General features: G+C 39.7%; 1 protein-coding gene across 1 annotated transcript; it reads right to left on the reverse strand.

Moving 5' to 3' along the window:
- Nucleotides 1-276: 276 nt before the first annotated feature.
- On the reverse strand, nt 277-8,033 carry LOC115052272 (cell wall protein DAN4-like). The gene is made up of 4 exons (XM_029516308.1): nt 7,916-8,033; nt 4,318-5,223; nt 2,511-2,589; nt 277-2,104 (listed from the first exon to the last, which is right to left on the reverse strand). Exons 1-4 carry the CDS (start codon nt 7,947-7,949, stop codon nt 2,026-2,028), a joined length of 1,098 nt encoding a protein of 365 aa, XP_029372168.1. The 5' UTR covers nt 7,950-8,033; the 3' UTR covers nt 277-2,025.
- Between the last annotated feature and the right edge of the window lie 11,752 nt (nt 8,034-19,785).

Consider the following 19,785-nt stretch of genomic DNA (forward strand, 5'->3'; position numbering starts at 1 on the left):
CAGTGATGATCGGACTATTATTAAAGCTTCCACTAATAAGCACTCTGCAGCCCACTGAGGAGCAGAGATGAAGACAATGTATTGATTCCCAGAATCTACTGAATGTGTGTTCTGCATCTTCTCTTGTAGAAGTGTTGCATACAGGAGATTCCATAAATGGGTGTGGAGGATTTGGAATTAAAAGGCCTCTTTAACAGAGCTAAAAAAAGTCACCTGTATGTCACATTTATGGCTGAGGATTTTTATTTGCAGCTGATAACAGAGCTTCATAAAAAAAAATCATTAAAATTCAAAAACAAATAATAAAAAAAATCCAAATCACATGGGCCGAAAAACAAAGTTATGAATGATGAATTGCCTTTTCAGCTAGGAATGACACGATTGCATTAAATGCTAAATGCTTACAATGACAATGTTAAACCGCTAAAATTGAAATTATATCAACTACTATATCAAAGTGGATGATGAAGACTTACTTCTCTGCTATTTGGCCATCAACCAAAGTCATGGATGAAGCAAAGTCAGAATATAATGACAATTATTATAGTCACAAACAACAATCGTATATCCATATCTTACTTAATACCCTGTAGAGCTTTTCCCCCACTTTATTTTGTATTGTACAATGTTGTAATTATTGTTCACTATTTTGTAAATATTCTGCACACCTTTTTTGTATTCACAGTGGGTTGGTGTGGATGCTGTAACATAAGAATTTTTATTGATTGGGGATCAATAAAGTAAAAATAATTATCTATCTATCTGTATCTATAGCAGCAATACATTATATGAAAATACTTCAGACATTTCCCAACTCATGTGAATATTATGGAGGTGCTAATGGAAAAAAGGAAAAGTCAAGGGATTATCACAATCAGAAGGATGAACCTTCTGAGTACTGTGAATGTCTGTGTTAATCTATTTACTAGTAGTGGCCATATTTCAGACTGGTCCAGATCTTTGGACCAGCTTGTCAACAAATTCTGTGGCTCAATATCATAGTAAATAGCCTGTGCCTCTCCAGCTTTCCTCTAAATCAGCGGTCCCCAACCCCCAGGCTGCAGACCAGTCCGCGGGTCCGTGGGTCTTTTGAACCGAGCCACACAGAAAGCATAAATAACTTACATTATTTATGTTTTATTTATTGTCTGAATCTGTTCTATGCTTTATTTTCGAAAAATGACCGGACCATTGTTGTTCTTTCATCATTTAAAAACAGCACAATAATGTAATCTTGTCATCCAGTAAAATTCACATAGACGAATCCCAACTGTCCATTATTCTTCATACATGTTCAAACAGTACTGTATGAAATACCAAAGAAATGAATATTAAAATTAAAAATGCAGCAAAACAAAATCTCCTTGAAAAAAACTTGACACTCATAATATTCAATGATAACTCAACAACTCTAAAAGGGAATTTGTAGATGTGTGTTCTTTTAGTTTTTGGGGCTTTCTCTTAACAGCTACATTAAATTTCAGAGCTGAAAATTGGAAAATCTTCAAATCTGATTTTAGCAACAGGAATCTCATAATTTCACAGTTTCTGGTCAGGAAAAAATATCCCAGCAAGTACTTCCCAAGACATATTGATAAGGAAGGGAACCCTATACAGTAGTCTATTTTTCCAGTTTTTCCAGTGCTGATTTCACACTATGGAAATGATGACAGCTCATTTTCAGGTTGTCCGCATCGATCTTATGAATGCAGACTTTTTTTTTTTTTTTTTACAAATAGCTGATGAGCATACCTGTTCTGCCTGCAATATAAACTATGACACTTCAGTTATGGTAGAAAAACTATGCGCAGTGTCCAGTCTGCCCAAGTGAAAAACTACATTTCATTTCCTCTTGAAGGGACCTGGTGACTTAAATTGAAGCCACCTGAACAAAGATCAAGAGACATGTTCATACTTGTGTAATCAAGATCTCAGGCTAAATATCATTATCATAAAATGTGATTGCACTAAACTCAATAGAAATATACAAACACACTCCAGAGTCCATCTGTAGACATTAAAATTTCAATTGTCATACATGGGGTTGCTGAAATTTTCAAAAGTAGTGAAGTCCCTGTCCATTAAAGGACCATAGGCCCTGCGTCTGAAAAGCACAGCAGACAAGAAATAGAGTTAATCAAAAAAGTGGAAAATAAAGGGTCTGGTTATCAATATGATATTAAATATGTTTTTTGACAAAGATTGCAGATTAAAAGGTAGACTTATTTTAAAAGAAGGTGAGGAAGTAAAAACAGCTAAATAACCTTAGTTGAATGAAATTTACTTGTATTTTTTTGTGGTAGCAAGGTAGAAAATACACAAAAATATATAATAATAACAACAAGAACAATAATAATTTATAATAATAACAATAATAAGAATATTGTTCTAATTTGGGTGAACTAAGCATCATAGAGTTGTAATAAAGGTAAGCGTAATCAGTCAGGTGCATAGTAACAGCTCCATGTGGATGTTATTTGTAGGAAATTTTTTTTTAGCTCTATAGTCACCGTATCTTGTAGAAGTACAGCCCGCCCAACACTACAACGGCAATGACGATGAAAAGAATGATGATGGCAGCAATGCCTTCTGGAGACAGAGTGATAGAGAGACAGGAAAAAGAAAAAAAAACATTAAATGTGCAAATACTGAATGTGGGTAAATAAATGTTGTACAAGGTGTTGTTTTACTATACATCTGCAGCTTATATATCTTTTGGATGTACCTGTAGTAAGGACCAAACAGTGATCACAACAGTCTTTGCAGGGAACTCTTCTCCTACCTAAGTTTTTGTTAAAAGCATTTCGACACGATAGTGAAAATTTTCTTTTCTTCTCTGAATACACATCATTTACGAAAGCGAGGTGATACAAACATCTTTGCTGATGCTTAATACATATTTAGACAACGACCTTCAAAACAGATTTTTAAATGGGGTAGATTCATAATCTGAACCCTTAAAACCTGAACTAACTAAAAACAAATACAATCATTCACAGAACTTGCGTGGTTTAATCTTATGTTATCTAATGACACGTCATACTTCCCTGATTACTCAGACCCCTATCAAACATGTCCAGGCTGATTTTATTTATAGTGACCAACTTTAATGTTCTCCTGGTGACTCTCCTTTTCATGGCAAATGTACTGTGGCCTGGAAAATGTCTTTGGCATCAGACAGAGCTGGAATTTGACCCTCAGCATTAATTAGTAAACTATAGTACACTGGTACAGCACACTGGTGACAGTGTTTGTGTGTGTGTGTGAGGCAGGTCCAGTAAAAATGTTGAGATAGTTGCATCACTTGTCTTAGCTAGTAAAAAGATTTAAATGATAAACATCCACACTTTGAGGAATAGATCCTCCCTCTGAGGTCAAAGTCAAGGTCACTTAGTTCACTGTTAAGTCAGATGATTATTTTCAGGAAGCTGGAGGAACATTTTAAGGGTCTGGGTGCTCCACCCAATTCTTGAGCAAAATGTATGGGCTTATCTCAGTCAAAAGACCTGTTCATTGTTGCCTCATTATGAAACAATCTATGTGAACTCATCTTGAGTGTAAGATTGAGGTTTGTATCATTTTCTGAATGGACTGGGACTGATAATTCACCCCTGGTCTATGTGACTAGGCAAAAACTTGCTGATTTAAATTGTACTAAGGACAGAGCCAAGATTTTCCACAAGTTTTGATGTATCATTCTTGATGGGTTTGGAATGAGTACAGAAACCTGGTGTGCAAGAGCTGAGGTATTGTTGGGTGGAGTCTGCCCAATGAGAGGTATCTTAATACTTGCCTAAGATGTGAGCAGGCTTCTTTGCACCAAGTCTATAGATTACTACCCTGTTACCTGATCTGAAAGATTTTACAGCATTTTGGATCAGCATTTTGATCCATTAACTTTGGGTAATATGTAGCGAACAGGTTCCACCATTCTATTTCACTGTGTTAGGATGATTGATGAACATGATTTTCTGACCTCAGTTTCTCTGGCTACTTGTTCAACAATTCCACACATGGTTCTTAAGTAGGACACCACGTCTCGAGGCTAGGTCCATAAACCACTGTCATAAAAATTCTGAGTCAGATGTGTTATCAAACATAAGAGTTATAAATGAGGAAAGAAAGTATTTATGGTTTCAACACACAAGGGATAGAGCTCAAATTCAGTCTCGGAACAGCATACTGATAGTTGGAGTTGTTCCTTGTTTTTGCTAAGTACACCAGCTCCAATTTCAGTATAAAGGGTGCAATAAAAGATTTAGTGTGACAGCACACATTTAATGGCAATATATTTTGACTGGGTTTGATAGATCATACCTGAGCTCAGAGCTTTGGACTTGTGTTCCTGCTTATCCAATGTGGAGGACTGGGTTTGAGTGGCTGGGGGTCCAGAGATGGTGATATGGGCGGTGCCAGGTGAGGCACCCGTGGTGCTGTCAGGTGAGGTACCGTTGGTGTTGGTGGTGGTGGTGCCAGGTGAGGTACCAGTGGTGGTGGGGGAGGTGACAGGTGAGGCACCCGTGGTGCTGTCAGGTGAGGTACCGTTGGTGTTGGTGGTGGTGGTGCCAGGTGAGGTACCAGTGGTGGTGGGGGAGGTGACAGGTGAGGCACCCGTGGTGCTGTCAGGTGAGGTACCATTGGTGTTGGTGGTGGTGGTGTCAGCTGAGGTACCAATGGTGTTGGTGGGGGAGGTGCCAGGTGAGGTACCATTGGTGTTGGTGGGAGGGGTGACAGGTGAGGTACTAGTGGTGGTGTCAGCTGAGGTACCAGTGGTGTTGGTGGTGGTGGTGCCAGGTGAGGTACCAGTGGTGGTGGGGGAGGTGACAGGTGAGGTATCAGTGGTGTTGGTGGGAGGGGTGACAGGTGAGCCACTAGTGGTGGTGTCAGCTGAGGTACCAGTGGTGTTGGTGGTGGTGGTGCCAGGTGAGGTACCAGTGGTGGTGGGGGAGGTGACAGGTGAAGTATCAGTGGTGTTGGTGGGGGAGGTGCCAGGTGAGGTACTATTGGCGTTGGTGGGAGGGGTGACAGGTGAGGTACCATTGGTGTTGGTGGGAGGGGTGACAGGTGAGGTACCAGTGGTGGTGGTGGGGGTTTGAGTTGTTCCGGTGCCTACGTTTGTGCTGCCTATTTTGGTTGTCTTCCCTGGATCTCCCTGGGTGGAAAATGGTGAAGAAGATGGTGTAGCTTCTGTTTCTGCTGTAAATGCATGGCTCAACAGTAGACCTGCAATTCAAGATAAAAAGTGGGTGTGCATTCCCAAATAGTGTCAATCATTGTAAGAACATACAACAATGGCTGGGTCTCAGGAGGCCATTTGAAAGAGTGATTTATCTGTAAATTTATGATGTCAGTTGTTTTATTTATATCAATTACCCTGTTTATTAATTATTAGAAAATGTTGTACTCCATAGCTCACACAGTTTTACCAGAAAAATCCAATTTAACAAAAATGTTATAATGCTATTAATTGCATTAAAGTAAATATAGGATCCAGTTTTGTTTATGGTTGACCAAATGGCAGCTATCAGTGATGTCACCAGTTGGTGTCAGTGGGATTGAAAAGATCCTCAAAATATTCTCTCAACTGTCTGACAATGTCCCGAGTTGAGGTCAACAGCTCCCCGCCACCAGTAAATAGTCTTGGCTGGGAACTTTATGCCACACGATTTGCCAGAACTTCTTCACCACCAATAACCAGATTTCTCGTCCGGGAATTAGGTTGCCCAGATGTCTGCCCATTACTGCCACCCAAACCACACTGCACGGGAAGGTAGACCCACATTGCTCTTTCAGGCTGAGCCCTGCCAGGTTACATGGACAAAGACCTGGCCACCTAGTGCTTGCCTCGCTTCAGGAAGGGGCCCCAGTAGCGCCAATCTAGGTGACAAAACTGTTTTTTTGTTGTTTTTTTTTTTTTGTTTAAAATCCATGAAGGGTTTCAGAATGTGTTTGTCATGGTTCCGGTTCAAGCTTTTATTTTGAAGTTGCATTCTGTTTCCTGTGTTGTGTTTTTATATTGTCTTTTCTGTTTCAGGGTTGGATGGGTGCAGGTGTGCTGAGCCTGATTACCCTCTGTATTTAAGACCCAGTCTCCACTGCCATCATTGTCAGAACTTTGTGTTTCGCTCCCTGCTTTTCTTTGTCGGCTCCGTACGTTGTATTCTATTACCTCCACAATTTCTACGACTATTTGTGTTCCTCGTTCTAAATTAGAGACTTTTTTTGTTGTTAGCTTCTTCCTGAACTGCCTAGTAGTTCTAGTGATTTACTCTTTATAACTTTTAGTACGTTGCCTAATGTTGTTAGTTATTCTATGTTTAATACATTGTTTATCTCTCCTTGTGGTGCTAGAGATTTTACATTGAAACTTTCTCTTTTGACCCTGGAGTCTGCAGCACTTTTAGTTTTTCTTTATTTATCTGTGGTCTACTTTCCTCAGAGCTCAGTCACCGCTGCATCTAGGTCAGTATTGCCTATGTTTAGCAATTACATACAATATATGCATAATGTTCAGGTATCCACAGTCTTTTAACCATATAAATATTACATCAACATTTAAAAATATACTTTTGTCTTCTGACAATCTGATACTAGGTATTTCTTTCAAATCCCCAAAGAACCCACAATAATTTTATACCACCAACATAAAAAAATTAAATATTTAATAAAGTAAAGCAAGTTGTTATGTCTGAGTTGTTTTTAAAAAATAAACTTGACAGGTGCGTATCTAACAAGACAATCGAATTGCATGGTATGAAGCACAACCATGCGAGACATAGTTTTGTCATCAGGGTTATTGTGAACAGGAAATAATAGCAGCAATCTCTATGTCTCTATGTTAGCATTGTACCATTGTCACAGTTTTAAATTGAGTCACTGCGCCAGAAATAAATAAAAAGGCCTGTGGCAGAGATTCTCATTTATTCATTGTTATTCCAAAGATAGTTTAACTAATTAAACGTTATACAGTTATGAAAGACGTGTGTCACTAACCGCATGTGTCACCGAGCTCAATCAAAGTGAAAAATCAGAAAGCCAGCGGAAATACATCATGCGCATTCTCTTTCAATGAAACAAACAACAAAAGAAAATGGGTTTTCAGTGACGCTGAATCAAACTTTACAGTTGTGTGACCTGAACATCCATCAGAAAGTGAACCTGTGACACCATCTTTAAAGCAGTCTAGAAATTCTGATCCTAAATCTTTCATAACTAGTATTGCAAATGTCATGAAATAAACCTGATGTTTCTGAACAGGAAATTATGTCACTCAAACAGAAACATGAATTCAATTGTTCAGATCTTCAACAATTATCTATTAAATTTCTGCAATAGAGCCTTCGCATAAATCACAATCTAGATGGTAGTTCACGTGGTTGTTAACTTTTTAATGTTGGTGAGGTTTACCCACCTCATTCATTCATTCATTCATTCATTCATCTTCTACGGCTTATCCGTTTGCGAGGGGTGTTGGAACCAATCCCAGCCACATTGGGGACGGGCTGGGTACACCCTTGACAGGTCACCAGTACATCACAGGGCCAACGCACAGAGACAGACAGAGACCAACAACCACTCACACTCACACAGACAGTTTAGAGTCACCAATTAACCCAAACATGGTGTCTTTGGATAGTGGGAGGAAACCCATGCAGGCATGGGTAGAACAAACTCCACACAGAAAGGACCCAGGGCAGGGAACTGAACCTGCAACCTCCTTGTTGTGGGTCAATAACGCTAATCATTATGCCACTGGCTGCCCCACAACACACTTTGAAAATCTTGCTTCTGAATAACATTTATTGATGCTAAGACATTTGCTGTAAAGTCAATAATTACTCACACAGTAGAGATACAGGTAGCTCACTCTAGTTAGGAAACAAAGCAGCACGCATTTATTTCAGCATTTACTTACATGTTATCAGATTTGACAGGCTGACTCTCATCATCGTGTTCCTTTTACTGTATTTATCTCCACAAACAGTTGTCCGCGGCTCTGTGCTCCCTGTGGACAGTCGTAGTGTGTGCGTGTGTCTGTTAGTGGATAACTTCCTGTGACTGTAGGTCACTGATTGTAAAAGCTTGGGGGGCAGGGCTACACAATCACTGAGTAACATTCAAACCTCAGGGCAGCAGAAAGATCTAAAAACCGACGCCCACACAAAGTTAATAAATAAGTGTGTTGGTTGATTATTTTGATAAATCTAATCGCAAATTCTGTACTTTAAATGAACCAGTGAGCTTTCATTATCTCACGTTTTTATTGGTGCCATTGTTCTATGAGACAACTGGATCAATTCATTGTTGCAAAATCGTATTCTATTCTTCTTATAATTTAGTTTTCAGTTCATGTAGATATGATGGATTAGATCATGATAGTTATTTTGTTTTCCTGTTTTTGTGTTTTTTTTGACATGTTGTAAGTTTGAGTCTGTGCCAGCAGAGTGCAGCATAACCATTTAGTTGAATAATTGTAATAAATACGTATTAAAAAAACCCATCAGAATTTAAACACAAGTCTAGTTGAGTAGTTCCTGAAACACAAATATAATGAGTAAAAAATTAACCATTGTCTTATTCAACTGCTCTATTAGAAAACAAGGCCTGACCTTTGAGAGCTGATCTGAGATGTTGCTATATACTGTGTGTTTCTGAGTGTACCCATCCATCCATCCATCTTCTACCGCTTTTCTGTTTCCGGTTTGCGGGGGTGCTGGAGCCAATCCCAGCCAATGTTCCGGGCGAGGGGAGGGGTACACTCTGGACAGGTCGCCAGTCCATCACAGGGCCAAGACACACAGAGACAGACAGAGACCAACAACCATTCACACTCACACTCGGACCTATGGACAATTTAGAGTCACCAGCTAACCTAAACATGATTTCTTTGGATGGTGGGAGAAAACCGGAGTACCCGGAGGAAACCCACTTGAAACCTATTGTGGTACGACAGTGCTAACTACTACGCCGCCGTACTGCCCCTATGTGTACCCTTTAGGCCTAATTTTGTTTAAGCTTTCAACTTAAGTTATTATTTGTGGCAGCAGGGACAAATTTTCTCTATTGGTTGTCACTTGGTGGTCGACCACTTTGGCTGGGACAAAGGAATTTCCATGAAATTATGTTTTTTTTTTTTGTATGAATTGTATGATCCTCAGGCTTTGGTTCGTAGTAAGCAGTACTGCTGTTGGGTAAATGTTGTGGTGTGTAATCTTGAAGTAGATACCTTGGTCTTGGAAGCAGCAGCTGGGAATGAGAAAGATGAATTAATTGAGTATGTGGCAGGCGATGGTGACACTGGATCATAATCACAACTGTTGTTGTGATCCTATATGTTTCCAGATTGGCTGAGCAAGTAAAAAGTGTGGAGGTGGCACTGGCATGACTGTAGAGGTTAGCTGAAGTTGTAGTGGATACATTAAAGGGTGACAGGGCAGGACCGCTAGCTGTAGAGGGGAAGGCTGTGGTTTTTGTTCAAGCCAAGGATTTTTCTACAAAATCAAGAGACAGCTGTTGATTATATTAGAAGATGTACCTTTGCTGGATGAAAGCAGCAAGCGTATGAATGAAGGGCAATTTTCTACTGCTTTGTCCCATTTGGCAAATGGAATAAAAGCTGTTTGTGACACATCTTGAGCCAAGAAACCACATTCGTGCATACTAATACAGTGAACAAGCTATACAGTATCTTAATCTTGATTGTGGGGGGGGGATTGCTGATACATTTTGTGCAAACATTCACAGGTCCTAAAGAATTACTCACTTGGATGATCCTCTGGAGTGCCAGGAATTAGGTTTTTGCGAAAGTGCTTTAAAGGTTATTGAATGGGTAGTCATCGCATCTGATGCATGCTCCCCTCAGAACTTTAGTAATCCCTGGCCTTTCATCCACAACAACCATCAAAATGATTTGACTAATACAACACACAAACATCCCATCAACCTCAGTTTAATTTGTGTTTTTGATATTTAATAGATGTTTGGGTCAAAGCCTGCTATGTCAACATACAGAGCTGCTGGTGTGTCTGTGTCTGAGAGAAGACTTTCTTTGTGCATTCGTCTGGGACTCACTGGCTACAACTGAAAGTGTACAATTTTTAAAAGCTATATATATAGTTATTTCATTGCTGTTTTGTGTGGTTTTTCCGATCGAATTGTGTCATGTGACTATTGGTCAATACTGATCATGTGATCACTTGCTAACCTATATTGGAAGCAGCCTAAAGGCGACCATTTTGTACTTGATGTTGGCATGTTTTTATCTATGAAGCAATTAAGTATTAAAGGCTTTTTAATTCACTGCCCTCCTGAATGCCTCAGATCTTTTCAGTAACTTTCAGCAGGTGGAATCCCCATACTGAAGAACACCAGAGGGATACCTGCCTACATGTTTCTACACCCAAGCAGCACTCCATGCATCTGTTTGGTTTTTGTTTTTTACTTTAGAAGAATTCATCTCATTATGTTTTCGAAAAATTCTGCCCTCTCTTGCTTTAAGGATGAGGGCATTTGTTAGATGAAATTATATTAGGTTTGATTTGCCTTTATTTATCACACAGTGGGGAAATTCACAGTGTTGACAACAACAGTACACACATCACATACACACGCATCCATCAGCTGACTGTATAAAAATAGCGAACGGAAATAAAGAAAAAAATATAAGACAAATAAAAATATAGAGAAAGCTAGAAAGAAGAATATTACAAACAAGTCAGTAACTGCGCAAATATGTACATGTACTAGGTAAAAAGTACCTATACAAAAGGCAGTGCAGACATGGATAAGGATGTGTAAATAAATAAATAGATATGGTGCACATATGGTGTGGTTGTGATGGAATGACAAGGTGTGGTGATCCTGTATTTTGCACATTGTATTTGTTTGGATTTCCGCTTCCTGTGTTTCCTGTGTTGGCTGTGTGCTGTCACCTTCACCTTTTCTCAGAGGCTGCTCCTTCCCCCCATGGCACTGAGGTTGTTTGCTCTCACCTGTCGCTGCTCTGCAAACAAGCCAGGTACAAGACTACTGCAGACACAAGCCTCAGCGCCAGAGTGGCTCTACTCAGCGTGTCCCCTCCTCGTCTCTCACCAGCCCTTATACCCAGCACTCTTTCTCAGAACTGTCTTGTCCCTTGGATATACCCTTTATTGTGTCCCTCACAATAAACCTGTTCAAGCTGTCTCAGTCTGGTTTGCATTCTGGGTTCAAACATATCAAGTCATCACACAAGGTACACCAGAATAGCACACAGAGACCACTAGCACGTATGATGCTATTGGTCTGCGGGGGAGCAGAGCTGGTTGTTGAACAATATTATACACATTTAAAGTCAGTTGAATGACCAGCATGACTGACCAGCAAGCTGCCAACCCTGTGTGGACAGGATAGGCACCTGTCACTGCGAATCACCACACAGGTACTGATCATTTTCATTACCTACTAAATGCTGAGGAACACGAAAAATGCAAATCATCACATATGAGAAGTTGGAATGAATGTTTTGCATGGTTCTCTAATGAAAATCGTGAAAATTATCAAAACTTTATCTGTTTTAAAATGACTAATCACTTCAGAACTAGTTATATGTTTATATGTTTATATGTTATAAACACAAGTACAGACATTTAACATTTTTACAGACATTCCAAGTGAATCCCAGTTGGCAGAGTGCAGCTTGTCATCAGGCTTCATCATTTGACCTTGTATTTATTTTTGTTTTATTGTCCATTAAACAGAACGAAAAAGAAAAAGAAAACAATGTGGATGAGGACATAAGCTATAGCAGAAGTTGTTGAGTATTTTATATGCCAGCAGAGAACAGCATATTCATTTACACACCCTGTTACAAACCCTGTTCTTTCAAAACTGGCCAAATCATTGGAGAAGGAAAACATCATTTGTTACAGTGCATTTGTTTCATTTTGTCTTGGAAGTCTGTCAGGATTGTATTGACTTGTCCATTAAAGTTCTTTAAGATTCACAGACAGGTCCTGAAATAATAATGAAACTATTTGTTTATCTGGGCTTGGTATCAGTAACAATGACGTCCCTGGAGACGACTGAAAAATACATGTACAGTGTCTGAGTATTTGACTGAGTTTCTGCTAAGGGTTTTGGATTGCATTCAATGGTGCAAATGTGTGTGAAATGCTCCTATGAGCGTTGTGTTAGAGCCACTGCATCTGCTGCGTCTGTTGACCTTGCTAGGGATAGAGCCAAGCTGCAGTAACCTGACATACACTTGTCCTTTTACTTCTTGTAGTACCGTTGTTTCACATCTCTTCCTCCATGGCCCCTCAGCAGTGCTCCATTTAAAACCATCTGGCCTGGACACAGCCTTGTGTCTGATGCAGATCATGAAACCTGAAAATGGCATACATTACACATGTTGTGTTGCGATATGTTATGTCTTTCTGTTTGTTTTTGACCCAGCTTGATGTTTGAAGCAGTATTTTCCATACACTGTTTATAATGAGTCTGTAAACTGAGGCCGGTGCTGAACATGCTTAAAATTGCATTATAGCTAATTTGTTGTAAAAGTCTATCTCTTTTGATTTACTATCTCAGTAAATGTTTTCCTAATGAGTCTATGGTCTCTGTCTCCTTTTCGAGTGCCCTTCAACACAGCATGATGTTAATTGTTTAAATGATGTTCCCAATTAGAGAAAAATGGACCATACAACAGGGGATGCATTTGGGACGTGGCTACTGTGTCACTGACGGACTTAACCACACAATCAGAATACAGAACAGGTCAGGTCAACCCTCACTCCTCTTCAACTCCACCTTCTGCTCCAAATATTGTTTCTACTGGTTTCAAGCAGTGACACGTGTTGTTGTTTTTTTTTTTTTTCATTAGTGTAGACACAAGTCAATATAAATAGAAATTTAGTCAGCATTAATGTAATAATACAGAAAAACTAAACCCCTTGAAACCCCTTGTTCCACCTCCTCAGGGGTGAGAAGCTGAGACCAGCAGGAATAAGATCTATAGTGAAATTCTGGCATGCACGCGCTTTTAAACATTTCTGCTGAAGATCAGTGTTGTGTGCACTGGTAAATGACAACAATGAGATGTTTACATGTAGCTCAGTGTGGGATGAGAATAATGGACAGCTCATGCTGTGACCTTGCTGTAAAAAAACTCTTTCTCCTCCCTGCTGATTGCCCAATTAATCAGCCTGGCTGCTGATAGCTGTGAATATAGTTATATAGTACAAATGACTGCCGTGCTACTGAAACCTTTGTGGGAAAGGGCAGTGAAGCCTCCTTCAGTTGACGTGGACAATTAACAAGACCTAGAAATCTCAAATTTTTGAGAATAACTGTCATTTTTCCTATGGTTTGCACTGACAGTCTGAACTGTGTGATAGATGATATCTTGAAAGCTTGAGAAGGCAGCAGCTGGAGTTAAATTTCTTCTACTACTGTTTGACAGAGACGGCCCTTTAGTTTTTCTTCAGTTTGAACTGATGCCCACACAGTCATTAGGACCTTTTTTGGAAGAGAACTTTTTGCATTATAGAGCACAAAAGGCGTGTTAGTGCTGCAAAATTCAAAGCGAGTAAAACATTAAAGGGATTTTTCAGGTGCCACTTCATCAGTAGAATAATGAGGGTAATTATCCATTAAGTGGAGAAAGGTCTGTGATTTAAATGGACTGTTTGATTGGGCCTGGAGTTTAGCCGCCACTAGAGTAGGTGCAGAAAAGAGGTACCCCTCTATTTGTATCTTTGCATGTTAACATGTGTGACTCAGTCTATTTATAAAGACACAGTTTGGGGACTCAACTTGGTTTTGGGGACACAAAGCAAATCTAGATAGGGTTAGAATTTTAAATTGAAATTGGTGAAAGTTAGGTTAAGGTTAGCGTAGGTCTCCACAAAAATAATTTAAGTGAAAGTTGTGTCCTCTCAAGTTCTGGAAGTATACACACAACATTTTTGGTAATGTTACAAAAGAGTTTGACACAACAAAGAGTGCACAACTCTTTGTTGTCACTCTAGACTTATGTTAAATGAGGATGAGGGTCACGAAAACTGTATGGTCACTTGGTCATCCGGTATTTTGCTGTGGATGAATGTGTGATGGATGATACAACACTAAATTACGAATAGAGTGCTGCAGGATTCGAACACCCTGAATTTGATGAGCATTTTAACACTTCTTGTCCTGAAGTCCGGGGGTGTTTGGGGACATGGCTGAGATAAGGTCTGTGTTAACACAAGTTACAGACAATTTCATACTGCCCTTTACACGCACAAGAAAAGAAAAAACAGGCCTCCGTGGTGTACAGACATTCACATGTGTTGAGTGAGCTTGATAACTATAAAAATTGCATCATGTTTATGTTTTGAACAGATCTTAGCTGTCACCTCGGGATGCTTCTGAACAGCTTTAGACTGTTGTTAACCCACTGTGCTATTATTTTGACTCACCTTTTACATCTCAGTTTGTCTGTCTTGCCTGATGGGTTCATATTTGGACTGATGGGATGACTGTTTTGTGATCATTTAGCTGTTCTTTGTAGGTTAGTTTTCAGAGTTGCAGAAGGACCCCCTTTATTCTGGAGCTCATCAGACAGTCCTATTTTCATCTATTCTGGTTGTTGTGCTTTTACTCGAATTCTCATTTGTATGAAATGAAATTGCATTGTATTTTTAGTCAGTGTCTAATACACTGCCCTACTGCTCCAAATATGTTTTATTACTTCTGCACTAAAATTAGACCCTGACACAGTATTCCTGCTTCTTAAAGTAAGATGTGGATAAATGAAAAAACAAACCAAAAATAGAATTACAACCTGTTTCAGGCAACAACGCATTTTGTCATCAATTTTATATTGATCGTGCTTGAAACATCTATGTCATCACTAGAAACAAATCTGCATCTATATACTTCTTCTTATTCAAAAATAGTCATAATTAAGATAAGATAAAATAGTCCCAGCATGTCTGGGGGAGTTATCCACAGAAAAATCATGTTGTGAAATATAAATTTGTAATATGTAATCCAGTTCAAAGGACTCATGATAACATCCTGTGGGCATTTTTTGTCATTCAAGTCATGTGTTAATCACTATGCATTATGCGTACATCATTGGTCCTTGTAAAGCTGGTTGCTTGACAGTTTCCCCTCTTGAATTTTTATTTCCTGATTCAGAATTATCTCGAAACCAAGCCGACGAATCTGCTTTCCCTTTCTTAAAATAAAAGAAGTCCATTAAAAATTAGTTGAGGTGAATCAAACAACCAAAGCTCATTCAGTCCTGATGAGCAAATTTCCTTCCCTGTAGGTTATCTGACACATCATACAGCATGCAATATTGTTGGTCTTCACAGTCAATTCATCCCCTTAATTTGGCTGCTTCAGTCTCAGCCACACTAACGTGATCAGCCGCTGACTTTTCACAGCATTATTCTGCATACTGTACACTGTTAAATCATAATCCACATTTCCATGCCGGAGTGTATGATTTGCATTTATATTGATGGGAGGAACGTGGCGGTTGATGAAAGGGCATCTGTGGCAGCTGCAGCCTGGCCATGATCACATAAAATGGCATATTGGATCACCAAGGTGCCTTTTGGCCTCCCTGACTGAGCTAAAGCTATAATTTTTTTTTCCCAATTCCTTTTTCACACATTATTCTGATGATGGTACAATGTCTTTGAGAAAGATTGGGGTCAATGTTGATGATCAATCAACACCTGCTGGAGTGCAAAGACATTATTTTTGCTTTTTATGATCAAAATCAAAAAATGGGTCTTATTAAGTGCAATAATATGCAAATGTGTTTGGATAGGGGACAGGAGCTTCAAATTGCCATGGAAAATACAAAGAAGTAAATGAGTGATTGAAACCTGGTGGTTCTAAATGTGCATTAAGGGGTGCTCAGTGCAATTTTCCGGGTGTCTGCACTATGCAGAAAGTTTGAGCAGTGTATGTATCATGTATTATATATTAGTGTATTGTGTTCTTAGATATACAGTATGATACTCATCTTTTTAACTTCAGAGTACTTCAGTGGAGGGCTGCTGGGTGAGTGGGGCTACTAATCCCCTAAACATACTTAGTCCCATCTGCAGACCAACACCACAAGTGAGGCAACTTCTCAGTGTCCACATGCCATCTCTTAATACAGGATATTGGAAAAACTACATAATGTCAGGGGACAAGGGGGGGGGTGTACCAGCAATGTTGGTCTCTCTGAGCTTGCAGAGAACATCTCAGCATCAACGACACCTGAGTACACAAGAAATGCCGACATTTTCCCCTCAACGTATGATCAGCAGCAACGGATTGTTTGTAAAAGTATATGATAGGTTGAATTTACTGTTACCTCTCCAGAGGAGAGAGTTTTTGTGGGTTTGGGTAGCAGGGTCACTGTGAGGGTCTCAGGGTCCACTGTGCAAAAGGTACATCTTACTTAGATTCACAGTAAACAGATAATTGTGTTTTTGCAGCCAAGTGTTTATAAGTGACTCACTGAAACATACAATGTACAAATGCAGTGCTTTGTGAGCTGCCACCTCCACCAGGGTCTGATGTGACTCCCCCCTCCACACTCTCCATCAAGGGGCAACCCTCTTTGTCCGAAAGTGTTAATCCTCTGTAGGACTGTACTCCTGAGTACTATGTCAAACTATATCAATTCATTGAAATCGTGATGATCCTAAAACAATGAGACACTGTAAAAAAAGGTTTATACCTGTTGGTTATGACCTACAACATGGACACACAAGATATTATATTGGACCTACTGACCATTTAGAATGATGTTCTTGGATTTGTTGTTTACTTGCAGGCAATAACAAAAATTATAATCTGAAACACAAATTTATGGGATAAACAGTAAATCGTGATGTGGTGGAGATTTAATATTAAAATCCTGGTAATTTACGCCTTGACCGAGTCCACGGTTTTCCGCCAGCATCCCTTTTGTCTTCATGCTGCTGCAACTGTATTCCTCTTTGTTTGAATTGATGATTTATACTCTTCATATTTGCACAAAACGGTGCTTTGCTCCTTCATCATGAAATGCACTGCTTGCATCCTCTCCATTCTCCGATTTGTTGGACGCAGCAAACCCCACCCCTTTATATGAACTGATCTAGATAGGAAAACTCTGGGTTCAGTTCACGAGTTGATGACTGGCTTCATGACCCCCGATTATCCGGATTTTGAATGTCTATGTAAGTGAAGCCAGATAACAAAAAGAGAGCCCAGGTATGTTAATCCAGCTTCGTGCTACAGGGCCCAGGTCTCCCACAGAAAGTCTTTCAGTTGTTCATGTATTATTATTATGCCTTGACAGCCAGTGACGTAATGACGACATGTGGCTATATATGTCATCACAGGCCAGAGAAAACTACAATGTCCGACATTGATTTTGCAAAATTATACAGCAACTCCACATTAATCTTTGTGACCTCTGTCTGGCATAGTCAGGTGTCTTCAGAGTCCGCATAAATTACTACTTAGCCAGCAGTTTCAGATAAAACTGGAGGTCGCCGGCTCTGGCTCTGGTGGTGGACTTAACTATGGCCGCTGGTGTCACTAACTTCACGTTCCTCACAATAGAATCGAATAGAATCACTAGAGTCGGTTTCTCAGCGGGTGTGTCGCTGAGTGGGGAGAACCTGTAGGAAACTTGGACTAGTTGGTGGTGAACCGAGGGCTGCTGCCTACGACTATGGCTCTTGTCTTGGACAGTTACGCAGCCACCCGGACTAGATCAGGAGCTGCTGGGGGAGAGGAACTTCTGAGCTTCTCTGGGAGCTGCTGTAGGTCGGCCCACACTGACTACAAGGGACTGGCTAGCTACACTAGCATAAGATGGACTAGCTATAGTGCAGAGGCGTGACTTCAACTCATCAACTCCTCCATATCTATGAACAAACTGTATTTATGGCATGTACCATTATAACTAAAGGAGGCAGAAGACTAACTGAACATGAAGCACACAGAGCAGGAGAAAATGAGAGCAGAAGAGGGAGAAGGAGAAAGGAGGGAAGGAAAGTGAGGGGCCATTGCTAATTGCTAAGCTAAATTAGCAAAGCTAGAGAAATTAGCGAAAACGAAATGCTTAGCTAACTGTGAATTTGGTGAAAATTAACAGTCAGGAAATTTAACTGAGTGGCTGATTTAAACCACAGCAATGGAACACGGAGATTGGCGACACAAAGTCAAATGACGTACTATAACACGCTTACTGCCAGGTCACGACGTACACGGTTCCATTCTGAGCAGAACGTTTATTAATTTGATTTCCATTACGTTAATGGCAATCCTACTTTACCTTGAGCTATGAATATAATTATGCTTATCAGAGATGTCTGATATTTAGTTAATGTCCCAAATGTCATATCAGTTTGACTCGATTAAGTTTGTTTGTTTTGTGTGTGTATTTTTTTTTGTTTGTTTCATATTGATCAGCATTTTCTCTACCCAGGGTTCTGAATATTGTAGAAACACAGCACGCATAAGCACACACTTACACACAAACACACATCAGTGTTGTTTTTCCTGTCTTTTAATTGCTATCACAGTGACTTTCGTAAATGGAAGTCAGTTCCTTCAACACATGAGCAGTTGTAAACTTTACGTGTTACTGGTCTGTCAATTTAGAGGGTCCATCTTGTTTTACTTTGTTCACTGACAGACATTGGGAAGGTCATGTGACCTGCTCCATAATTTGAAAACATGCTTATCCATGTCAGACTGGCAGATGGCAACAGTGGGTGATGAAGCATGTTTCTTGCAGTAATAATAAGCAGAAGGAACAAAAGGAGCAGGAACTGTGACTGTTTAATATGTCATGACAGGTAGTCACAGTTTTTTTTTTTTTAGCATGTTGTTGTCCAATAAGCAAAGCGAGAACTTCATCAGTGACTGGTGAATTGATTTTATGCTTTGTACAAGCCTGTTTTCATATACATTATTAAACTGCTTTCTTTATAACAATGTATGGACAGCATATATTTCTCAACCAACCTGGTCCCCTAAACATAACACAGGGAGGGGGAGGAGATGATTATTAACATATCTGGCAAATTGCAGAATGTTAATACATAATGCATCATGACATCACTTTCTTGTCAACCTCTACTGTGTCAAAAAGCTACGTCACATTAAACTGTCTGACCTTCATCAACAAACTCAAAACACGTATCTAAAACTTTGGGATATTTGTGCCCATTTGCACTTTTCTAACGCCCACTCATATTCACATTTTAAAGTTTGCAGTCTGGGATGACTGTTAACATGAATGCCACTTAGCCACTGTAACAATAGGTAGATTTATAAGCTGTGACTAGGATCAACGGCTTTAATCAGTGAAGTCAGGCCTTCAAATGGTTTAAAATGGTAAATTCCTCTATTGCTTCTGTCCTTTCATAGCAGATGGTTTTGGGTTGGGTTGCAATCCAACATGACATTAGTATAGTCTACTGTTCTAGACTATCTGCAGTTTACTGTTTACAGTTCTACACTTTTTTCACCCCTTTTTCTACCCATTCAGCTTAAAGTGGCATAACATCAAAGTTTTGATCAGGACATCAATGTTTATCATATCATCCTACAGATGAAGCTGGATAAATTATAGCTTTCAGGATTGACTGTTGTGAAATGAGCACTACACAAAAGAAAAACAGTTTTTATTCAGGTAACAGCTTTTTGGTTTGTTTGGCCAGCAAATGAGGATGACAATGGCGAACACTGACAGCCATGAACAGTCAGTCGACCAGACAATCTGATGCTGAGGGGAAACCAAGGGTTAAA

Source organism: Echeneis naucrates, chromosome 12, assembly GCF_900963305.1.
Source record: "Echeneis naucrates chromosome 12, fEcheNa1.1, whole genome shotgun sequence".
Lineage (NCBI taxonomy): Eukaryota > Metazoa > Chordata > Actinopteri > Carangiformes > Echeneidae > Echeneis > Echeneis naucrates.